Source organism: Penaeus vannamei, chromosome 35, assembly GCF_042767895.1.
Source record: "Penaeus vannamei isolate JL-2024 chromosome 35, ASM4276789v1, whole genome shotgun sequence".
NCBI classification, from domain to species: domain Eukaryota; kingdom Metazoa; phylum Arthropoda; class Malacostraca; order Decapoda; family Penaeidae; genus Penaeus; species Penaeus vannamei.
The window spans coordinates 11272301-11289800 of NC_091583.1; the positions used below are offsets into that span (position 1 = coordinate 11272301).

The window sequence follows — 17500 nt, forward strand, 5'->3', positions numbered from 1 at the left end:
TCTTTCTCTTTCATTCTCTCTCTCTCTTTCTTTCTTTCTTTCTTTCTTTTTCTTTCTTTCTTTCTTTCTTTCTTTCTTTCTTTCTTTCTTTCTCTCTCTCTCTCTCTCTCTCTTGCTCGCTCGCTCGCTCGCTCCTTATTCCTTTAATGTTTATCACTTTTTTATTTCTTTACTCTCCCCCTGCTTCCTTCCCTCTCTCCTTCCCTCCTTCCCCTTTTCCCCTCTCCCTCCTCTCCTCTCTCTCTCTCCCTTCTCTTTCCACCTTCCTCTCCCTTCTTTCTCCTTCTCTCCTCTTCCCTTTTCTCTCCCCCCCCCCCCTCTCTCTCTCTCACCCTCTTCCTCTCCCCCTCTCTCTCTCACCATCTTCCCTATCCTCCTTGCCCTCCCTCTCCATCTCACTTCCCCCTTTCTCTCTCCAATATTGGCAAACATTTTCATTACGTGTAACGCATTAGCTGATACCTTTTAATACCAACTTCCTTCCCTTGTTCCTCCTGCGGTTCATTGGTTCCAGCTCTGCCTTCCCCCCCCCCCCCCTGAACTCCCAAAATGGCAGCGCATCTCTCGGCGCTAATTTTATTCCCCTTGGATCGGTCGTCCTAAATGCCCCTAGATATCAACTTTATTCCCCGGGCGAGGGGGTGGTTTTCCCTTTTTTTCCCCTGGCGAGGAGGTGGTTTTCACTTTTTTTCCCTCGGTGACAAAGTGGTTTTCACTTTTTTTCCCCTGGCGAGGTGGTTTTCACTTTTTTTCCCCTGGCGAGGTGGTTTTCACTTTTTTCCCCCTGGCGAGGTGGTTTTCACTTTTATCCCTCGGCGAGAAGGTGGTTTTCACTTTTTTCCCTTGGCGAGAAGATGGTTTTCACTTTTTTCCCCCTGGCGAGAAGGTGGTTTTCACTTTTTTCCCCTGGCGATGTGGTTTTCACTTTTTTCCCTGGCGAGAAGGTGGTTTTCACCTTTTTTTCCCTGGCGAGAAGGTGGTTTTCACTTTTTTTCCCTGGCGAGAAGGTGGTTTTCACTTTTTTTCCCTGGCGAGAAGGTGGGTTTCACTTTTTTTCCCCGGCGAGAAGGTGGTTTTCACTTTTTTCCCCCTGGCGAGAAGGTGGTTTTCACTTTTTTCCCCTGGCGAGAAGGTGGTTTTCACTTTTTTTCCCCGGCGAGAAGGTGGTTTTCACTTTTTTCCCCTGGCGAGAAGGTGGGTTTCACTTTTTTTCCCCGGCGAGAAGGTGGTTTTCACTTTTTTCCCCCTGGCGAGAAGGTGGTTTTCACTTTTTTTCCCTGGCGAGAAGGTGGTTTTCACTTTTTTTCCCTGGCGAGAAGGTGGGTTTCACTTTTTTTCCCCGGCGAGAAGGTGGTTTTCACTTTTTTCCCCTGGCGAGAAGGTGGTTTTCACTTTATTCCCCGGGCGAGAAGGTGGTTTTCACTTTTTTTCCCCTGACGAGAAGGTGGTTTTCACTTTCTTCCCCCGGCGAGAAGGTGGTTTTCACTTTTTTTCCCTGGCGAGAAGGTGGTTTTCACTTTTTTCCCCTGGCGAGAAGGTGGTTTTCACTTTTTTCCCCTGGCGAGAAGGTGGTTTTCACTTTTTTCCCCTGGCGAGAAGGTGGTTTTCACTTTTTTCCCCCGGCGAGAAGGTGGTTTTCACTTTTTTCCCCTGGCGAGAAGGTGGTTTTCACTTTTTTCCCCTGGCGAGAAGGTGGTTTTCACTTTTTTTCCCCGGCGAGGAGGTGGTTTTCACCTTTTTTCCCTGGCGAGGAGGTGGTTTTCACTTTTTTCCCTGGCGAGAAGGTGGTTTTCACTTTTTTTCCCTGGCGAGAAGGTGGTTTTCACTTTTTTTCCCCGGGCGAGGAGGTGGTTTTCACTTTTTTTCCCCTGGCGAGGTGGTTTTCACTTTTTTCCCCCGGGCGAGGAGGTGGTTTTCACTTTTTTTCCCCTGGCGAGGTGGTTTTCACTTTTTTTTCCCCTGGCGAGGTGGTTTTCACTTTTTTCCCCCGGCGAGGAGGTGGTTTTCACTTTTTTCCCCCGGGGAGAAGGTGGTTTTCACTTTTTTCCCCTGGCGAGAAGGTGGTTTTCACTTTTTTTTCCCCTGGCGAGGTGGTTTTCACTTTTTTCCCCTGGCGAGGTGGTTTTCACTTTTTTCCCCTGGCGAGGTGGTTTTCACTTTTTTCCCCTGGCGAGGTGGTTTTCACTTTTTTCCCCCTGGCGAGGTGGTTTTCACTTTTTTCCCCTGGCGAGAAGGTGGTTTTCACTTTTTTTTTCCTCCGTCTCCGCGTTCTCGAAGAGGTTCCTCGCCCTGGTGTAATAGGCGGTCGATTACCACCTACGTATCTACAAGACGAAGAACAAGAAAGTTCCTTTTATGGTCGGGCTGATGTCGGTTTTATGTGCTTTTTTTCTTTCTTTTTTCTGTTGTGTTGACACTGGTCATTTCTTGTCCGGGTACCTGATTTAATGAGGGCTTTCGAGGACTCGCATATTTTGCCGTTTTATCTGGTGACTTTTACAATAGTATTGTGGGTACATATATATGTATGTATATATATGTATATGTATATAGATAGATAGATAGATATAGATATAGATATAGATAGATAGATAGATAGATATAGATATATAGATATAGACATATAGTTATCTGGTTATTTTTTCTCAGGTTCTTGTCTCATCTCGTCTTATCTCTATTTTCTTTGACTTTTTCTATTTTCATCTTCCTTTTTTCTCTTTTTTGTCTCTTCTCTCATTTTTTTCTTATTCTCCCCCCTCTTCTCGTCTCCCTCTCCATCTCCCTTTCCCTTTCCCTCTCCCTCTCCCTCTCCCTCTCCCTCTCCCTCTCCCTCTCCCTCTCCCTCTCCCTCTCCCTCTCCCTCTCCCTCTCCCTCTCCCTCTCCCTCTCCCTCTCCCTCTCCCTCTCCCTCTCTCTCTCTGCATTTCCTTTTCCCCTTCCCTTTCACTCTCACTCTTACTCTCACTCTCACTCCCCTCCCTGTTCCCCTTCCTCTCCTTCCTCCTCGCTCTCTCCCTCTCCCCTCCCTCTATCCCTCCCTTCCCCCCACCCTCTCCCCTCTCTCTCTTCCTCCCTTCCCTTTCTCTTTCCATCTTCCTCTCCCTCTGCTCTCCCTTTCCCCTTCCTCTCCCTCTCCCTCTCACCCTCACCTTCCCTCTCTCTTTCCTCTCTTCCTCCCTTCTCCTCCCCCCTCCTCCTCCCTCCTCCTCCTCCTCCTCCTCATCTTTCTATTACTCCTCCCTCTCCTCCTCCTACTCCTCCTCCTCCTCCTCCTCCTCCTCCTCCTCCTCCTCCTCCTCCTCCTCCTCCTCCTCCTCCTCCTCCTCCTCCCTCCTCCTCCTCCCTCTCCCTATCCCACCCACTTCCACTACCTTTCCCCTCCCCCTCCCTCTCACCTTTCCCACTACCCCTCTCCCTCTCCCTCCCCTCCCCTTCCATCACCCTCTCCCTCCCCCTCATCCTCACCCTCCCCTTCAGTCTCCCTCTCCCTCTTCTTCCCTCTCCCTCCTTCCTCCTCCCTAACCTCTATGTAACATGACGATTTCAAATACAGACAAAAATAAAACTAAAAATAAAAAATACACCTCAAAGACAGTCCACATACCGCATAATAACGTCACCGCCAACATATGTTTCAGGTAAATTCCTCATTGCCAGAAAACGTCAAATCCTGACAAACAAAATACGAAATGCAATTCCAGGAGAATACTTGAGATGTTGAGTGTCATTCGGAGGGAAGTTGTTGCAGAAGTACATGTCAGTTGGTGCGCGATTGGAAATGATATGAAGTTAGGATTTTTTTCGTTAAATACATGTCCTTTTCGTCAAATATATCATTGAAATCTTGAACTCTTGAATACATGTCTCTTAAGTAAGGATTTTTTTTTTAATAGATGTCCTTTTCATCAAATATCATTGATATAAGTTCTTGAATACGTGTCTTTTGATTTTAAAAAGATGCCATTGAAACAAGCTCTTGAATACATGTAATTTGATTTTTTTTTTTTTTTTTATGGAACAAATCCGGATATCTTAAACCGTATGGAATAACGTTTTTCTTTTTCAGAAGAGGTTTCAATAACGTTTTACGGGACTGAAATACTTAGAATAGATTAGTTATTCCTGTTTCTCTTTTGTCTAGGCTGCATTAAAATGAGTTTAGGATCATACTACACCTGTCGCCGTCTTTTGTTTTGGGAAACAAGTTTGATAAAAACATTTACATGCATGGCCTCTCGACTACGAGGCGTATGGAGATGTGTGTGGAATGTATGTGTAATACATACATATATATGCGTGTGTGTTTGTTTGTTTGTTTGTTTGTTTGTTTGTGTGTGTGTGTGTGTGTGTGTGTGTGTGTGTGTGTGTGTGTGTGTGTGTGTGTGTGTGTGTGTGTGTGTGTGTGTGTGTGCGTGTGTGCGTGTGTGTGTGTAGTCAGACAGATAGATAGATAGATAAATAGATAGACAGACAGATGCGGATAGATAAGTATATGTATAGATATGTAGCTCTAACTATCAAACTGAATAAAGAGTTTTGACCCTCGGGATTTGGGTTAGCCTAATGTAAACAAAATATATTTATAATCATATCAATTAATATGGAATTACAGTAATCTGTTTTGATAAATCAATTATAATCATAATATACATCTCATTCAGACTCCCACGCGCCAGAAAAACTGCCAAGGGAGATTAGGAATGGATTTTTTAAAACTTATCTACAGATTAATGAAGAAAATCCACGCCTGGCCGACTCAGTGCCCTTATAAGGCTCTCGTGATAAGCCTTTTAAACACAATTAATGGCGATTCACATTCCGCTGAATAAACATAAGGCTTTGAGTTAGATCTTAATCGGAGTGGTGTTTGATTAATCTAAGGTCCTAGTTCTAAATCTAAAAACGTGTAAACAAATTGAATTAACTAATTTCCTTATTTTTTTATCAGGTTCTTGTCTCATCTCTTCTTTTCTGTTTTCTTTGATTTTTTCTACTTTCATCTTCCTTTTTTTCTCTTTCTGTCTCTTCTCTTTCCTTTTTTCTTATTCCTCCCAACTTCTTAGTTCTAAGTCTAGAAACGAATAAGCAACAAACAAACAAAACTAACTTCCTAGTTCTAAATTTAGAAATAAACAAACAAAAATGTGGATCCCCGCGCCGTGACCTTTCACCTTTCAAACTAACCTTGCTTTCCCTCCCTCCTAATATGATATAAATAAATGCTGTATATATATCACACAGGGCTCAATTAATGCGTTAAATTAATTCCTGTTGTTTGATAAGCGTTATCACTTTCTGAACGATTTGTGAATCACAAACAAATGTATTGATTAAATGTGTTTGTATTTTCAAAAAGTTTTCTTTCCTCGTCAGAGACAGAACTGACTGTTAAATATTTACAATGCACACGAAAAAAATGTATTATATAAACACCATAAAATATTTGTTTTGTTTATCCTGCCGTGAAACTCTCACCAATGGGCATTTGCATAAAGTACATTTGCGTTATATGTCCCACAAAACTAAATTGTAGTTATAATACTGGCTATTTTCACATATATATTAGTAACCTTCCCCTTCTGAAGATATATGTGACGTTTATTTTTTGTTTCTGTTATGGATTATTGGAACAAAGCTACTCGAACATTCATTCCAACCTCAGTACGGTCAGATCCAATTAAATAAATCTAATTGTAATCAGAATAGGGAGCTTGTGAAGCCTACACACGTATCAGATATATTCTTTTTGTCGTTTTCCTGTTCTCTCTAATTAGTTTTTTTATATCATGCCAAATAATCGACCATGATTTAAGAAAACGAATAGTTTATAACCATATAGGGAAAAAATCCTTATATATCTGCTTACTTTATGTGGTTTTAATGATGGGTAGTTAAAACGCAATAAAAAGAGAGTTATTCGTTTTTTTTCTTCATATTTATAGGTTCTTAGTTAATGGAGAAAAAAATACTTCATTCCCTTGACATTATCGTCTGTCAGATGCGAGATAAATGTCGAGGACTTTACTCGTTAAAAAAAAAAAAAAAAAAAAAAAAAAAAAAAAAACGATAATTAGTGTTCTTCAGAGCATATCATTATGACAGATTTTTTTTCCTTTTTTTTGCCAAGACCACAGGTGAGATTTATTTACATAGTGACCACTAATTGGGTGCTACTTCTGTCAGATTTTAGCAGGTTCTCATCTACTTTGTCTTTTCTCTTTCTCTCTTGCTCTCGCTCTTTCACTCTTTTGTCCTCACGCTTGTTCAAAGGTTCTCTTCCTCTCTCGCTGTCTCTGTTTCTCTCTTTCTCGGTCTATTTTTTCTCTCTGTTTCTGTCTGTTTCTGGTTCTCTCTCTCTCTCTCTCTCTCTCTCTCTACTCTCTCTCTCTCTCTCTCTCTCTCTCTCTCTCTCTCTCTCTCTCTCTCTCTCTCTCTCTCTCTCTCTCTCTCTCTCTCTCTCTCTCTCTCTCTTCCCCCTCTCTCCCTACCAACTTCCTCCCTCTCTCATCCTATCCCCTCCCTTCTTCTCCTTCCTAACCTCCCTCCCCATTCCTCCCCTCCCTCCCATTCCTCCCCTCCCTCCCCTACCCTCCTCCCTCCCCATTCCTCCCCTGTCTCCCTCCCTTCCCATTCCTCCCCTACCCACCTCCCTCCCCATTCCTCCCCTACCCCCTCACTCCCTCTCCCTCCCCTACCCCCCACCCTCCCTGCCTCACCCCACCCTCCCATCCCGGAATAACAGCCTCAATCTCTCACCACTCCGGCCACCTCCGCACCTGCTTCGACTCCGCCCAACCAATAGCAAAGCCACGCATTTGTTTTATTATCCATAAAGATTAGCCGGTGTTCGGGGACGCTATAAACGGCGCCTTATAGGATAACGAGGATCTGGTGAGGTGGAGTTTGTGGGTGGAGTTTGTAGGTGGAGTTTTGGGCGGCTCATACTGGACACTGAGTCCATTCTTATCCTGTCTGTGTGAGGCAGGGAAGGCTGGATCGGTAGCAACTCGAGGAGGTGTCATGGCGTCGGATTCTATTTTCGGGAAAAAAAAAAAACATTTTGATGACGTCACAAAAGTTACGGATGCTTCGAGAATCTGGTCGATCATTTTGGTCTTTTCAGTTTTCAAAAAGGATGGAAAATAATTATTTTAAGGGTTATATATTCAATGAACAATCATCAAAATAACCCTGTCGGACCCCGTGACCTCCTCGAGTTGCTACTGAGAGAGAGAGAGAGAGAGAGAGAGAGAGAGAGAGGGGGAGGGGGGAGAGACGCTAGATGTCGCGGTAGGGTATGGGTGGATGGGTAGGTAGTGGAGGCAGGGGGTCTGGTTGCCCGTTTTCCTTTTTATATGGGATTTCACTTTCGCCTATGTGTGCGCGCGCGTGTGTGGGCGGGGGTGTTGTGTTGTGCGTGTGTGTGTGTGTGTGTGTGTGTGTGTGTGTGTGTGTGTGTGTGTGTGTGTGTGTGTGTGTGTGTGTGTGTGTGTGTGTGTGTGTGTGTGTGTGTGTGTGTGTGTGTGTGTGCGTGTGTGTGTGTGTGAAAAAAGAGACAGGGCGAGAGGGAGAGAGAAAGAGAAAGACAGACAAACAAACAAACAAACAGACAGACAGACAGGGGTTGAAATGGATAAACAGAGAAGAGAAAGAACGAGAGCGCGTCTTCGTCCTCACATTTTTTTATGCTTCTATAACAGTAACTCCGCCATTTTTACTGCATATTTGTACCTGCGTTGTTCCACCCGCGGTCGTGAAACAAAGCATTAGTTTATACCGCAGTTTACGACCAGTGACCGGTTGCACAAACGTAACCCCCGAGTGTAGTTTTAACCCGTGTTTGGATTTTCATCAGATCCTCTCTCTCTCTCTGTCTCTCTCTCTCTCTCTCTCTCTCTCTCTCTCTCTCTCTCTCTCTCTGCCTCTCTTTCTCTCTCTCTCTCACTCTCTCTCTCTCTCTCTGTCTCTCTCTGTCTCTGTCTCTGTCTCTGTCTCTGTCTCTGTCTCTGTCTCTGTCTCTGTCTCTGTCTCTGTCTCTCTCTCTGTCTCTCTCTCTCTCTCTCTCTCTCTCTCTCTCTCTCTCTCTCTCTCTCTCTCTCTCTCTCTCTCTCTCTCTCCCTCCCTCCCCTCCCTCCCTCCCTCCCTGCCTCTCTCTCTCTCTCTCTCTCTCTCCCTCTCTCTCTGTCTGTCTCTCTTTCTCTCTCTCTCTTTCTCTCTCACTCCCTTACTATATATATATATATATATATATATATATATATATATATATATATATATATATATATATATATATATATATATATATATATATATATGTCTATCTATCTATAACTCCCCCCCTCCCCCTCTCTGTGTGTGTGTTTGTGTGCATGTGCGTGTGTGTGTGCGTGTGTATATGCATATGTGTGTATGTGTGTGTGCGTAGGTGTTTCAGTGTCTACATCCTTTATACGCATCCGCATCTGCAGTTACGTAGTCGTGCTCTCCGCAGACCGCCCCCGCGCCCTCGCCCTCGCCCCCAGCCATACCAAAAGGAGCCACGTCCCAGCGGAGTCCTATTCCCCCGACGCGGCTCTGCTAAGCATGGCACCTCCGCGAGACAGGAACCATCAGCCTGCACGCCCTATGGCCGCCCATACTGACGTGAGAGGAGCCAGTGTTCGGCGGAAGGCTTTGGGCGTCACGCTAATCTGGCCCGGAACACCGTCTGCTTTCGAGGCCAAGATGGCGCCACTCTTCGCCCCCTCGAGGCTGCTTTGTTTTTCCATTTATTTCTTTTTGTTCTTGGACGAACTGCAGTTTCGTATAATGGTTCAGCTGAATTATTCCTCTATTCTTACGATTCTTTTCTGTTAAGGTGAACTATTTCGGTATTCTTATAAGGTTAATATGAGTTGAGGTTAACTAGAGTTCCGAATAACTCAATACATAATCTAAAAGATCGTAATAGAATGCGCCTTATACATTACATCCCTACGACCCAACACAACTATATAAAGAACACAGCAAAAGACAATGAAAAGAAAACCTAAAACGAAGACCGAAGAGAAAGAAAGAAATAATCTTACCTTGATGGTCCTCGTGAAGCGTCATCGGGACCGCCATTGTAGCGAAGCGCGGGTCGAATCTTGATCCGAACGTGACTTTTCTTCTCCTCCGAGGAACTCTCTCCGAATCCCTGCCTCTACGAACGAACATCAACAAGAGGCGAATGTTTATAGAGGAAAGATTTTCTAGTGATCATCTTTCCACACGGAAAAATTGTCTCAAGAGGAAGAGAGAAGAAAGAATAAAATAAAAGACGCTGTGTTATGATCTCCACTTCCTCGAAAGGAGAGAAGGATTATAGGATAGGATCACACTCCGGACGCCTTTCCACAGGATCGGGTTTTATCCTCGAATCATCACCGTTTCTTCCCCGACGATTCGAACACAAAACACAAGCTTGTCCAGCGGCCTTTCTCGCACGAATCTGTCATGATCAGACGGCCTCCGAGAAAGCGACCCGACCCGACGCCCGCGAAAGATGCGCCAAATCGGGTGTATTTTTCATCTCAAGAACAAGATCACAGCATCATGGCTTCCGTCCCCTTTATCCGGGGCTTTCGAAATGGAGTCACGTGGAGGTTCTTGTTGTTGTTTTCTGATGTTTGTTTGTCTTTTAAACCTATAGTTTTATTTATAAAATAGTTTTCTTTCACTTTTTTCTTAGTTTTTTGTTTTGTTTTTGTTTTAATAGCACCTGTTTATGTACTTTGCAGGGTGTTCATTATCAGTTCACAAGGAGATTAGTCTCTGGACGATCTCCTCTTATTCCCTGACAAGATTTCTCTCTTCTATTTCCACTTTCTTTTTCTCATCTGCTTTTCCTCTCGAATGTTTATCTCATTCTACCACTCACTCGCGCGACAGTTTCTGAATAGCGTCACTACTATGCAAAAAAATATATAAATATTTTCTAAGTGACCTGCAAAAGAAATTGAGATTAGTGTACAATAATATAAATTCACCTAAATGTTTTTTTTTTTTTTTTTTTATTCTTGAAACATGACAAAATCACACTTGTATAGTTACATAAATTGTCCATATAATAAAAAATCATACACTTAGAGACACAGATAAATAGATAGATAGAAGGACAAATCGACATACAACACAAATTTCAAGTATTGAACAAAACAGTTTGATTTTTTTTTTTTTTTTTTTTTTTTACTTTAATAAAAGTCTCGATTTATTGCCTTCTCTGTACAAATGGACATCACCCCCCCCCCCCCGCCCCCCTCTCCCCCCGCCTCGAAGTCCACAGGATACGAGGGGAAGCTCCAAGGTCACTCGCCTCAACCTCAAGGACGAAGCGAGTATATTTCCCCGATAAGCATCTTGGCCAAACAAAACAATATGAATAAATGAACATATAAATCTATTAGGCTTTAAATTCTAATAAAAGTCAAAGAACACATGACAACTTAGCAATTATCGAGTCGATCTTACAGCTTAGAAACATAATACTGAAAGGCAAGTCGAAAGGACATCTTTACTATTGTCAGTTCGCGAAGTCTAGACCTTTAGACTTTGCGAAAATTTAAAGCGAGAATTTTGTAAACTCGAATCACATCTTTTATCATTTTACGCTTGTGTTCCGGGAACCTCGAGTGGTATCAGCTTGGAATATAAATTGACTGCATATATTATATACAATGTAATACATATCTATGTGTGTGTGTGTGTGTGTGTGTGTGTGTGTGTGTGTGTGTGTGTGTGTGTGTGTGTGTGTGTGTGTGTGTGTGTGTGTGTGTGTGTGTGTGTGTGCGTGCTATCGTGCATGCGTACGTACGCGCGTGCATGTGTGTTTGTATGCGTGTGTGTGCATCCACATCCAGCAAAAAAAAAGAGAAACAATATTCTCCAACCCATAAAAAACAAACAAAAAGTCCAAGATAAAAGAGCCTCGAGAAAACAAGCAGCCATTGAAGAGCAATTTGTTTGCATCCTCAAAATGGAACAGCAATTTAATACACCTCCAAGTTCGCGTTGCATTTCAGAAGGAGATGCTGCAAGAATAAGATATTCGCGGAATTCCAACCGTTTTTTCGACCCTCAGCCATAAACCAAAAACGGGTTAGTAATCTCATTCAATCACCCCATTTTTTTTTTTTTTTTTTTTTAGTTGTTGTGGATTCGCTGACTTATGCAAACGCCCCATTTTTTTTCCTTTTGTGGATTCACTGACTTATGCAAATACCGCATTTTAGATCAAATCTTTTACTTGTCTATTATTGTACAAAAGCATAGAACCGCAAGCACGCGGGCAGGTTAGCAATCAGGCTTGATTTATGAGTTGTCTTATTGCTATGTCTCCATCTTGCTTTTCAAAATTCCTCTGCGTTGACTGGTTCCTGGAAGGACGCGGAGGAGGCGAAGGGACGTGAGGCGGGGGAAAGTGAACTCGTGGGCGGGGGCGTGGTGGAGAGGGGAAGAGGCGGAGGAAGAGAGGGAGAGAGGCAGAGGAAGAGAAGGAAAGAAGCGGAGAAAGAGAAGAAAAGATAGGGATGGGGAGTGAAAGAGGCGGAGGAAGATAGGCATGGAGAGAGAAAGAGGCGGAGAAAGAGAGGGATGGAGAGGCAAAGAGGCGGAGGAAGAAAGGAATGGCGAGGGAAAGAGGCAGAGGAAGAGAGGGAAAGGAAGGGAGAAGAAAGAAGGGAAGGGGATTGAGAGAGGAGGATGGGGAAGGAAAGAGAGGTAGAAAAAGAAGGACTAAGAAAGGAAGGAAGAGGGTTGAGGGAGGAAGATGGAAGACAAACCGGAGAAAGAAAAGAAAACATGGAAACAAGAAAACAAAAAATAAACAGAACACACATCAAAACAGGCAACCAGAACTAAAACAAAAAACAAAAAAAAAAAAAAAAACACCTACAGACACCTAATACAAGAAACAACAAAGAAAACAAAGAAACCAAGGAAGAACACAAAGGAGCGAGATCCTACGTTTGATATTACTCTCACCGTAAACCACGTGACACACTCTTCGTAGTAAAGGGGAAGGGACGGCGCAGCGTGGAAGGAAGGGGCGCCGCTGGGGGAAGCAGGAAGGAAGGGAGGGAGGGAGGGAGGGAGGGACAGTGGGAGGGATGGGATGGGATGGGATGGGATGGGATGGGATGGGATGGGATGGGATGGGATGGGATGGGATGGGATGGGATGGGATGGGGTGGGATGGGATGGGATGGGATGGAATGGGATGGGCTGGGATGGGAAGGGAAGGGAGGAAGAGGGGGAGGGAAGGGGAGGGGAGGGAAGAGAGATATGGGGGCGAGGGAAGGAAGGGCGCCGCTGGGGGAGCAGGAAGGGAGGGGAGGGAGGGAGGGAGGAGGGGAGAGGAGGGAGGGAGGGAGGGAGAGAGGGGAGGGGAGGGGAGGAAGGAAGGGGGGAGGAAGGAGGAGAAGGAAGTGGAAGAGGAGGAGGAACAAGTAAAAATTAAAAAAAAAAAGATAAATTATAAAAAAATAATGATAATGATAAAGATGATAAAAATTATAATAAAAATAACAATAACAATAATAATGATGATAATAATGATAATCATAATAATAATAGTAGTATCAATAATAATAACAATAGTGATAATATTACTAATAATAAAAATAACAACAATAGCAATAACAATAAGAGTAATAATAATGAAAATAATAACAATGATAACAATAATAATTATAATTATATCAATAATAACAATAATAATATCATCATTATTATTATCATTATTATTATTATTATCATTAATATCAATAATAATAATAATAATAACAATAATAATAATAATAATAATAATAATAATAATAATAATAATAATAATAATAATAATAACAACTATAATAATAATAATAATAATAATAACAATAATAATAATAATAATAATAATAATAATAATAATAATAATAATAATAATAATAACAATAACAAAATAATAATAATAATAATAACAGAAAAAATAATAATGATAATAATAATAATAATAATAATGATAACAATAATAATAATAAAGATAATAATAATGACAATAACAACAACAGTAATAATAATAATAATAATAATAATAATAATAATAATAATAATAATAATAATAATAATAATAATAATAATAATAATAATAATAACAATAATAATAATGATAATAATAACAATAACAACAACAACAACAACAACAACAACAATAGTAACAATAATAATGATGATGATGATGATAACAATAACTATAATATGGAAAACAAAAATAACGGAGTGGAAGAGGAAGAGGAAAAGGAAACAAAAGGACCGAACTAAAAAGCAAAGAGAGTATTGGTTCCCATCACACCAAATGAAGGAGGAGAAGTTACGCTAAAAGTACATTATAGGGGAGAAAGGGGAAGAGGAGGAGGAGGAGGAGGAGGAGGAAGAAGAAGAAGAAGAAGAAGAAGAAGAAGAAGAAGACGAAGAAGAAAAAGAGGAGGAGGACGAGGACGGGGAGGTGGAGGAGGAGGAAGAGGAGATGAAGGAGGAGGAAGAAGAGGAGATGGATGAGTAGGAAGAAGAAAAAGAGGAGAAAATGAAGAAAATCCAAAGAAAGAGAAGGAGAAAGAGACAGAAAGAGGAGGAACACACCAGAGGAAAGAGAAACGGTTGATCATTGCACGACAAGAAAGAGAGGAAATGAAGGAGACGAACCAAGGAGGAGAGAATATAAAGTCTCCGTGTCGCTGGTTCCCCGCCGAGCCAAAAGAAAGAGGAAATGGTAGTTAGAGTCGGATATTCCAGGGAGAGAAAGAAGGGAAGATGGCGGGCCAAAGAGGAAGGGAAATAAAGAGTATAAATGGCATTGATTCCAACAAAAAAGAAAGAGGTCTGGATGGCTATAGTAAGAAATCATGTAGAGGGAGAGGAAAAGGATAGTAAGAAGAGAAAGAGGAAGAAAACGAAGAGAAGGAAGAAAGAGGAATCGGAGAAGGAAGAGACAAAAGGTGGGCGAAGAGGAGAAAGTGGAGATGAAAAAAGTCTTCCCATCAAATCCGAAGACAAGGCAAGAGGTAAGTATAGGAAGCCATTACAACGCAAAGCTATTAGTGACAGAAAGTCATTATAACGTAAATCATAAATAAGCTATTGGTTGTAATAGCCCATCGTAACGTCAGCCATAAATGAGCTGTCAGTTACAGAACATCATAACGAAAACCATGAATAAGTAGTTACAGCTGACCTGTATAAAGTAAGCCATAATTGGGTTGTTAGTGAAAGGACAGTTGCTAGTTAGATTTTAAAGTAAAATTTAATATACATATACGCATATATATTTTTCTTCTTTCTTTCCTTTTCGTTTTTTTTCCTTTTTTTTAATAAATCACAAGGACACCATAACGCAAACCATATATGAGTTGTTAGTTATAGCAGAACATTATAACATAAACCAGGAATGCGTCGCAAAAGTGAACAATAATAATAATAATAATAATAATAATAATAATAATAATAATAATAATAATAATAATAATAATAATAATAATAATAATAATAATAATAATAATGATAATAATAATAATAATAATAATAATAATAATAATAAGAAGAAGAAGAAGAAGAAGAAGACGAAGACGAAGACGAAGACGAAGATGTCTGTGAATTTCTGGTCGTCGGCATTGGTCGCTGAGATCGTCGCAGCGAATCGAGGGAAGCAGAGAAAGGAAGTCACAAAGGAGAAGAAAATAAAAGGATAATAACAGACGCGGAGGAGGAAGATTGTGAAATTATAGGGAAGAAAATAGAAAAAAAAGAAGATAAGTGGGGAAGATGAGATACGTATGAAAAAAGGAAAACGGGAGATGGAACTATGAGAAACGGGAAAATTTCTGATGATATTAGAATGGTAGGCAACGGAGCTCAGTGGAAACATAAGGAATGATGTTGAGATATAAAAGTTTAATTGTTTTGTTTCTGTTACTCCCAAGTTCGCATTCGTTCCTTAATATTCTCGTTTCTCTCTCTCTCTTTCTCTCTCTTTCTTTATCTGACCTTCATTTTGTGTTATCTCTTTTTTAATTTCTTTTTCTTTTCCTTTTATTTCTTTTTGTTATAATAATCTTTTTCTTTCTCCTCCTCTTCCTTTTTCTCGCCCTTTCCTTCTTTCACGTGTTACTTTTTCTCCTTTCTTCTTCTTCTTCTTTTTCTTCTTCTTCTTCTTCTTCTTCTTCTTCTTCTTCTTCTTCTTCTTCTTCTTCTTCTTCTTCTTCACCTTTTTCTTCTTCACCTTCCTCCTCCTCATCATCATCATCCTCACCCCCTCCTTTTTCTACTTCTTTCTCTTCTTCATCTTATTCTTTTTCTTTTCCTTCGTCTTCATCTTTCTCGTATTCTTCCTCCTCCTTCTAATTACAATTATTTGTTCCTCTAAAAGTGTATTTTCTAGCAGTAAGTTTAATTGTTGTTTCGTGTCTCTCTCCTGTTAGTGTTTTTCATCTCACAATTCCTAATACTCTTCTCTTCTATTTTTGCTTCTCCCAATAACCGTAGTCATGTCTTCTTCCACGTCTCTCTTTCTTTCCCCCTTTCCCTGCTCTGTCTGTCTGTCTCTGTCTGCCTCTGACTCTCCCACTCCGTCACTGCCATTACCACCACCACCATCACCGCCTCCTTCTTCTTCTTCTTCTCCTCCGCCTCTTCCTCCTCCTCTTCCTCCTCCTCCTCCGCCACCTCCAGCTCTTTCTCCTCCTTTTTCTCTTTCTTCCTCTTCCTCTTCTTCCTCCTCCTCCTCCTCCTCTTTCATCTCATCCACCTCTACCCCCCTCCTATTTCACCGCCACCTCTTTTTTCTGCTCTTCCTCCTCATCCAAATCATCCTTATCTACTACCTCTTCCACCCTCCCACCCTCCATCCTCCCATCCCCCCATCCTCCCACCCTCCTTCCTCCCATCCCCCCATCCTCCCATCCCCCCATCCTCCCACCCTGCATCCTCCCATCCCCCCATCCTCCCACCCTGCATCCTCCCATCCCCCCATCCTCCCACCCTCCTTCCTCCCATCCCCCCATCCTCCCACCCTCCATCCTCCCACCCTCCATCCTCCCATCCCCCCATCCTCCCACCCTCCATCCTCCCATCCCCCCATCCTCCCACCCTGCATCCTCCCATCCCCCCATCCTCCCACCCTGCATCCTCCCATCCCCCCATCCTCCCACCCTCCATCCTCCCATCCCCCCATCCTCCCACCCTCCATCCTCCCACCCCTCCATCCTCCCATCCCCCATCCTCCCACCCTCCTTCCTCCCCATCCCCCCATCCTCCCACCCTCCATCCTCCCACCCTCCATCCTCCCATCCCCCCATCCTCCCACCCTCCATCCTCCCATCCCCCATCCTCCCACCCTCCTTCCTCCCATCACCCCATCCTCCCACCCTCCATCCTCCCACCCTCCATCCTCCCATCCCCCATCCTCCCACCCTCCATCCTCCCATCCCCCATCCTCCCACCCTCCATCCTCCCATCCCCCATCCTCCCACCCCTGCATCCTCCCATCCCCCCATCCTCCCACCCTGCATCCTCCCATCCCCCCATCCTCCCACCCTCCATCCTCCCATCCCCCCATCCTCCCACCCTCCATCCTCCCACCCTCCATCCTCCCATCCCCCCATCCTCCCACCCTCCTTCCTCCCATCCCCCCATCCTCCCACCCTCCATCCTCCCACCCTCCATCCTCCCATCCCCCATCCTCCCACCCTCCATCCTCCCATCCCCCCATCCTCCCACCCTCCTTCCTCCCATCCCCCCATCCTCCCACCCTCCATCCTCCCACCCTCCATCCTCCCATCCCCCCATCTCTCCCACCCTCCATCCTCCCATCCCCCCATCCTCCCACCCTCCATCCCCCCATTATCCCATCCCTCCACTCTCCATCTCCCCATCTTTCCATCCTTTCATCCTTCCATCCCTCCATCCCCCCCATCCTTCCACCCCCCATCCTCCGATCCCCCCATCATCCCATCCCTCCACCCTCCATCTTCCCACCCTCCCCATCCTCCCATCCTCCCATCCCCCATCCCTCCATCCCTCCACCCTCCCACCCACTCCACCCACCCCATTCCTCCCACTCCTCCCATCCTCCCATCCCCCCATCCCTCCATCCTCCACCCTCCCACCCACCCCACCCACCCCACTCACCCCATCCCTCCCACCCTCCCACCCTCCCATCCCCCCATCCTTCCACCCCCCCACCCTCCCTCTCACCCTCCCATCCTTCCATCCTTCCATCCTTCCTCGCCCCGAAATGATCACACGAAATGAAGAGGGCCTGAGGAGAGCCAAGGGGAGGCAGCGAGGGCATTGCAGGACGCGACGAACTACGGCGGTCTTTCCCCTCACCGGTGTGAAATAGGGGAGGATAAAAGGGTGGGTAAAGGAGGAGAGAATGAAAAGGGTGGGTAAAGGAGGGGAGAAGGAAAAGGGTAGGTAAAGGAGGGGAGAGTAAAGAGGTGAGAAT

The 17500-nt window shown here is 43.7% G+C and overlaps 1 protein-coding gene across 7 annotated transcripts in view; it reads right to left on the reverse strand.

The window, feature by feature from the left end:
* LOC113800261 (uncharacterized) overlaps window positions 1-17500 on the reverse strand; it is a 170899-nt gene that overhangs the window by 137406 nt on the left and 15993 nt on the right. For all 7 annotated transcript variants that reach the window (XM_070113992.1, XM_070113993.1, XM_070113991.1 and 4 more), the window contains exon 2: window positions 9069-9967. In XM_070113992.1, coding sequence (XP_069970093.1) covers window positions 9069-9198 — 130 coding nt within the window. In that variant the 5' untranslated portion in view covers window positions 9199-9967. The remainder of the gene's footprint in view (window positions 1-9068; window positions 9968-17500) is intronic.